This window comes from Helianthus annuus, chromosome 10, assembly GCF_002127325.2.
Source record: "Helianthus annuus cultivar XRQ/B chromosome 10, HanXRQr2.0-SUNRISE, whole genome shotgun sequence".
Taxonomy (NCBI): domain Eukaryota; kingdom Viridiplantae; phylum Streptophyta; class Magnoliopsida; order Asterales; family Asteraceae; genus Helianthus; species Helianthus annuus.
This window is the reverse complement of record NC_035442.2, coordinates 39090346-39097642: the sequence shown is the minus strand read 5'-3', so window position 1 is coordinate 39097642 and position 7297 is coordinate 39090346. Positions and strand designations below refer to the sequence as shown.

Here is a 7297-nt window from a genome sequence, read left to right as displayed (position 1 = left end):
ATGTGAAGTACCACATAAAAGTGCTCCATGTGCCATAATAACATTGTATAAAATGGTAAATCCGTAACTTCTCAATCAAAAAATTAAAACAATTCCATTCTTTTGCAACATAGGGAGTAGTAATAATAACATTTGAGTAGAAGTGTGCCTTAAAGTGAAAGCATGGCCTCATTGGTAGCATGTGAACGTCATCATATGCCATCATACATGCATGTGACATCCCAACACGGGGTACCCACCCCCTACAATCATACCAATGTAGGCCATACCTTCAAACATGTAGCCAAAAGTTGTATCTTATGGTCACTCTTTATTACTTTTTAAAAAACAAAATTTATATTTTGTAATGATTATATCTATGTTATTACAATAATAGTGCAACATGAATATGTTAACCTATTATTATTCTAAATAAGGAATGTAATACAACCGTTTCCTCCGTTAAACTTACAAGTCACATATTACAAAGACACACATAACTTCATTACAACCAAAATTACTAAAATTAGACCATAACATCATATCTCAAAACAAACTCACATCACAACCGGAGACTTTCTTACTAGGTACCGATACGACGCCACCTTTCGTTTCCTCGAAGCCGAATTATCCACCGACAACACTAGCTTTCCCGCTTCTTTAGCGGTATAAGAGTTGTGAACCGCCTCTTCGGTGGGGGCCATCTTCCTTGACTTCTCCACCGCGATCGTGTAGCTTCCATTGGCGATGGGAACGTACTCGGCACTGTATTCCAAATCCCACCCTCCGACCACAATATCCCAAGTTATTGTTGCACCCGCCTACATAACACGAAAAATCAATAATAAAGTTAAGAGGGAAATCTTTACCCGAAAAAGTTAAGAGGGAAAATGTAACTTATTACAAAAAATTTTGAGTAAATTACCTTTTGAGTCCATGTGTAATAACATTTTGAGTCCAACCTTTAACACTTGTACTTTTGATTTTGGACTTAAGTGGTTAAAACCGCTTAAAACACAGGGACTCAAAAAAACGTTATAAAATGAACGGTTAGGCACTCAGAACGTTAAACTTTTTCATTTTGGACTTAAATGATTAAAACCACTAAAACACAGGAACTCAAAAAGTAATTTACTCAAAAAATTGTCTCCCACATAATGTATTTGAAAATACCTCAATGCCCTCAATTTGAATATTGACTTTTTCTCCCCCTTTGACTGTGAACTCAGAAGCTGGTTTGGGTGGACCAGTGTTTAAATCACTGGGTCGACTCAGTCCACCATACTGTACTGGTACATCCTCTGGGCTAATATACCTAAACCCATCACCCAAAAAAATCAAACTTAATTTAAACAAGAAAAGGGGTAATATGAGAGTACAACAGTCAATGCTTATAGTACACTTTCCACATGCAAACAAAACATGACAGTACAATAATTCAGTATGCACAAAAACACAACCATACTCTGCCAAGTCCATGTGTTGTACATTGCGCAACAAGAGTTGTACATTTCTCAAGTAAAGTTGGATGAAGAAGATACTCACTTGTAAAGAGTTTCTGCAGCATTTCCTTCCTTAGAAAGCACAAACTTGCTTTTGGTTCTTTGAGTTAAAAATGGGCTAAACATTGAGTACAACATGCTGAAATACCATGGGACATTGATAAAAATCTACACACACATCAAAATAAAACAAATCAAAATTATAAATTTTTGCAAATAATATTTTGAGTTAATTACTGTTGTTTTGTCAAAAATCACTATTTCAGTTCATTCGTTTTAAAATTGTGATTTCAGTCCCCGTGGTTTCACTTTCGTAACCATTTCAGTCCCTGTGGTTTCACTTTCGTAACCATTTCAATCCATTTATTTTGTTAGTACAGGGACTGAAATGGTTACGAGGTGGACTGAAATGGTTACGAAAGTGAAACCACAGAGACTGACATCACAATTTTTAAACTAATAGACTGAAATAGTGATTTTTGACAAACCACATGATGAAAACAGTAAATAACTCTAATATTTTTTTACATATAAGCACAGTATATTTAAAATTAATTACACGGTTAGTTCAGTCCCTCTGGTATGTCTATTTTACATTTTTCATACATATTTATTGGAAATTATATCACTGGTCCCAACTTTTGCAAGCGGGTAACACCATTGGTCACTGGTCGGCCACGAATGAAGTTGACCGTTTCTACCAAGTCAGTATAAAATGACTAAAATGCCCTTCAACATTAAAAATAGAAAATAAAAAACTAAAAAATATGTATTTTTAAAAAAACAAGAAAAAATAAGTTGCTTTTACCACAACATGGTACAACCATCAATGTGTTAAACGAACAAGTGGCCTCAACTTTTGTTTTTCATAATTTAAAAAAAAAAATCTGATGGTTACAAAACACTGATGTACAGTGATCCAAATTTTGAAGTTATCCAACTTATCAGAGGATTCGTTTCTGGGATGTTCAAGATTCGGTTGTACGGTACAAGCATCGATTGTGCAATAATAAGTTGTACCTTACACGCCTACAGTGCAAAAGACTTGTACAGTTTAGAAAAGTCACCAGAAAACTACAAAATTTCAATCATTACAGAGACTACTCTATGTAAAAAGCAGATTCAACTCATATGCATATACAAAGTGTACTGTACAATACATCTATGCGCATGCTTTCAAGTTTCATTTCAAAATCTAGCAAGTGCATGAATAGTTGTACGGTACAAATCATTGATGCACGTAAAACCATTTCTAGGGAATACAACCTAAGGTAATCCATCCTTTTGCACAAAATTGACATGGATGATACTGGTACCAGTATCGTATCAAACCATAACTATACCGTACCGTGTAGCACAGATACCGAAAGCCAAATTCAAAACCGAATACTATATTAGTATGGTATGGTACCATATCTACCAATATAGTATCGAAACGATAGCGGAATTGATATGGGTAGCGGCGTAGCTTTTTGCCTGTTTAATTGTCATTCTTATGTAATTTTCCTAACGTTGTAATTTTCCTAACGGTCCGCATATACATCCCTAATCATTGATGCACGTAACTTTTCATTTTAATATCATTGGTATGCACCTATGAGATTGTGCCGTACAACCCATCAATGCACAAATGTTTTGGAGGGAAATTTGGCAATTGAATTTGCCGTACAACCAACCAACCCACTATTCCTGGGGTAATTGCGTGTAAAGTGAGAAGAAAACACACAACCAACCAATTGGATTGTACAGTACAACCCACCAATGCACAAACATGTTTTTAACAATGTGCATCATTGGGTTGTACCGTACGACCCCCAATGCGAAAACAAACTTTTCTAGGGGTATGGGATTTAGCCAATGAAAGTACCATATGAGCAACAATTTCTGGGCAACTGTCTTGGAAGATATAATTTAAAAGCATTTAACTTTCCAAGAATCATAAAGCATCAATGAGTTGTACCGTACTACCCACCAATGCACAAACCAACTTTTTTTCTAGTGGGATGGGATTTAGCAATTTTTTGGGTGGGAAAATTAGCAGAAAAGTAATAAACACAAGTTAAAAATCACACATCTCTTTTTTTATTTTTTTTAAAACCAATTTTAAATCGAGAACCGAATAGTTGCATAAATCAGGGGGTAAGGAGTGGTGGCGGTAAACTTGGTTCACCGATTCGGCAATGGGCGGCAAACCACTGCCAACCCCATTGCCGCTAACAATGTTGACGAAATGGGCGGAAAAACGGTGATGCTTCACCGCTGCGGCAAAGGAGAAAGGAAAGAGAGAGGGGGGTGTGGGGTGGGGTCCATTCCAATCTCAACCAATCACATCTTTTTTCCTTTTTTTTTATTTAAAAAGTTTACCACTCCACCAAATGTTTAAACCATTGCCAACATTTTTCACCAAAGTTTAAACACTTTTGCCTAATTGACATGGCGCGCTCTCATTGGTCGGTTCAATGTTTTGCCACTCTAAACTGTTTAACCACTCCTTATACCCTCACTCATATAAGTGACTTGATAATTTAATGAGATAGTCGGGTAGACGGTTATGTCACCGACTTTTCTTTTGTATGCAGTTAAAGCAAAAGATACAACACATGGTCTATGCATTATGGAGTTGTACCGTACAAGTAACTAATGGACAAAACATCATTTTTATAAGAGTAAATTACAAAAATCGTTGTTTATGTATGTCACTTATTGCAAACTGTGTTCTTTATCTTCAACAATTAGAGAAAACGTACTCGATGTTTGCAAACTCTTGCAAGTTATGTACTTTAGCTCTAGCTCAGTTAAATTTTTGTGGTTAAATCTGACCAAATGAACCCCATATGAGGGTAGTTTGGTCATTTTACTCTCATGTGAGGTCCATTTGTTCATATTTAACCATAAAAATATCGTCATGTGGGGTCCAATTGGTCAATTTTAACCAAAAAGTTTGCTGTAATTATTGAAAACAAATAACACAATTTGCAACAAGTGACATACATAAACGATGATTTTTGTAATTTACTATTTTCGTAAAAATTAAACAAATGAAAGTACCTTGCGAGCAACCATTTCTGGATAATTATCTTGAAACAGAGAGAGGATATGATTAGAAGCAACCCTAAGCTCTCTTTTAGGCATATCTTTAAGATCAGTAACTTGAATAATAGAATTAATCCCACCAGGTTTAAAATGCAGCATTTTAATCCCTCTTTCAAGAACTTGAACTCTCCACCTCAAAAACTTCTTCAACTTGTCATTATCCCCAAAAATCTTTTCATACATTTCCTTATCTTTAAACACACCATAAGCATTATAACACACAGGGTGACCCTCTCTATCATACCCATTCATATAAGCCACCACACCTTCAAGATCCTTAAACCCAAGATCCTCTTCAACAATGTTGTCAGCTCCGAACTCTTTCCTCCAAGAAAGACACTTAACAAGCATGCTGAGAGAATCTTGGACCCTAAAGTCTCTTGCACGTAAGAACTTCAGCAGGATGACGTCAGCTTTTTCAGTACTACCTGTGGTTGCTGGTAGCAATGGGATGCCCCACATGGATGCATCACCATCGAAAGTGGTGGTGAGTTTGTCTTTGAGTTCTTGTAGTGCTTTCTTTTCGGAGGGTTTAAGGTTGTGGAGGTGGTAGGTGTCTTCCTTAAACGACGGCGTACGGTGGGGAGTGGTGGCGGAATCCATTAACGGTTCCATTTCTTGAATTTTTGAAGATGTTTTGGAGATCTGAGAGATACCCAGATGGAAATTTTGAATCTTTTTGAGATTTGAGTGATACCCAGATGGAAATTTTGAATCTTTGTGAGGTTGTGAGAGATATTTGGGGATTTTAAAGATGTGAATTTGAAGAAAATAGAGGGATTTGTGGGGCTATTGTTTGGGTAGCGTGACTAAAGGGAAAAAGAAAGAGACAGGGCTATGAATATGATGGGTGGATGGACTAAAGGGGTTAGACCTTCACAGTATATATTGTATAATTGAGGTGACATGATTAATGCTTGCGGTGATTTTTTTTTAATTTTATATTGTCTTCTTTTTATTTACAACATGGATTCTGTTTACATATTAAATGTGTCCCTCTAACGTTGTAATTATTGGTTCAAAGCTCAAACAAATCTTTACAATCATTTGATGGAATATCTTAAAATGGTTTTTTTTCTTTTTATTTGCTTTTTGGACTTTGGGCATGTTTGGGTAAGCTTTTTGAAACAACTTATTGACTTATTGGCTTTTTGAAAAGTAATAACCTCTAAAATGATGTTTGGCAAAGAGGGTGTATGTGAGGGGGAAAAGCCAATAAGTCAATAAGTCACAAAATCCTGACTTTTCCAAGAAGCCAATAAGTTAATAAGTTGTTTAATAAGCTTACCCAAACATGCCCTTTATTTGATTAATTAACTTTTAAACCATTTTATTAGTTTTAGACCTTCGGCCACCTAGTATACTCTAACACCCATAGGTGTTAATCCTAGTTGGCATCCGTTAATATCTGTTAAACCGCCCCTGAAGGGTGTTAAGAGATATTAAAAGCTTCACATGTTAAAACGTTAACTAGGAGAGAGAGAGCGGGAATCAAGGATTGCAAAATTTACACACACAACATGCTATATATATATATATATATATATATATATATATATATATATATATATATATATAGAGGCCGGTTATCATACAAATAACCTAATCATACATTATGTACGCGTCGTCCACAACCGTCGGATCATCTTCCTTAAACAGCGCCTTTTTCTATTAAATTTATCAACATAGGATTAATAAAAAAAGAAACCGCCAAGGTTAAAATCGTCAAATTTAAGATCAAAACACCTGATAAACGGCGAACAAAACCTCAAAAATCATAATGTAAGATCCTAAATCAAACCAAAAACGAAATTATAACAATTAACCAAAAATCGATCGATTCTTATTCACCAAATCGATCGATTCCTGTTCACCAAACTCTTCTGAGAAAATGAACTTCTGATGAATTTAAAAATTCTGTATGCACTGACTATCGAAGAAGATGATGCAAATTGTCAAATCGTGTGCGAAAACGTTGACAATGCAAATGCGAATTCGGTATAAAAAGAAATCTTTGACATTTCATATAGTTTGTGAATTCATGGGATGCATATGCGATATCAGTAAAAAGTTAAGAATCCTTTGAGATTTCATATAGTTTGCGAATTCATGCGATATCAAAACTTTCCAAAAAACTCTTCATATAGTGTGCGATTTCAGATAATTTAAACATGCGATATCATAAAAAAGGATATTTAAATGTTTGTTTCTTACAGTTTGCGAATTTCTTTCGAATCAAGTGCGATTTCGAATAAGGAAGACTGCAAACAAAACTTAAAAAAAAATACTTTGTAACAAAAATGCAAAAAAAAAAAAAGAAAAAAAAACCTACCAATCTTAAAAACTAAAAATGATATTATTTTATATAAAAAAACTTAATTTATTAACGATGTGACTATAATTTGACATGTAATGATGAATTTTACAATAAATACTACTGAACTTACCACCCTACCTATATAATAAATTTACTATATTAATATAAAAAAAACCTTGATAACTACCTTCCATATTAAGACATAGAAGACCAAATAAAACACACACAAAAACACAGACAAAACAAAAATGGCATCTGAAGATATGGAAAAAATCAAAAACATTGCAATCAAGGAGCTATTGTCAACTCGCACGTTAACAGAAATAAGCACTGATGTCACCTCTTCTCATCTGGTTCTTGATGTGCAGGGCAAAATCCTTGAACAAATCAAGAACAACCAAGCAGT

At 34.8% G+C, this 7297-nt stretch overlaps 1 protein-coding gene across 1 annotated transcript; it reads right to left on the bottom strand.

Moving 5' to 3' along the window:
- Positions 1-376: 376 nt before the first annotated feature.
- On the bottom strand, positions 377-5439 carry LOC110884433 (patellin-6). Its single transcript, XM_022132147.2, has 4 exons — positions 4530-5439; positions 1525-1649; positions 1153-1294; positions 377-800 (listed from the first exon to the last, which is right to left on the bottom strand). The coding sequence occupies exons 1-4, from the start codon at positions 5187-5189 to the stop codon at positions 537-539; spliced, it is 1191 nt and encodes a 396-aa protein (XP_021987839.1). The 5' UTR covers positions 5190-5439; the 3' UTR covers positions 377-536.
- Between the last annotated feature and the right edge of the window lie 1858 nt (positions 5440-7297).

What these genes read in the sequence shown, in the direction of transcription:
- LOC110884433 (XM_022132147.2), bottom strand. Translation starts at nt 5,189, where the DNA reads ATGGAACCGTTAATGGATTCCGCCACCACTCCCCACCGTACGCCGTCG. An exon ending in GCTGCAGAAACTCTTTACAA is followed by an intron (nt 1,295 to 1,524) that starts GTGAGTATCTTC and finishes TGATGGGTTTAG; the next exon opens with GTATATTAGCCCAGAGGATG. An exon ending in TTCAAATTGAGGGCATTGAG is followed by an intron (nt 801 to 1,152) that starts GTATTTTCAAAT and finishes CGTGTTATGTAG; the next exon opens with GCGGGTGCAACAATAACTTG.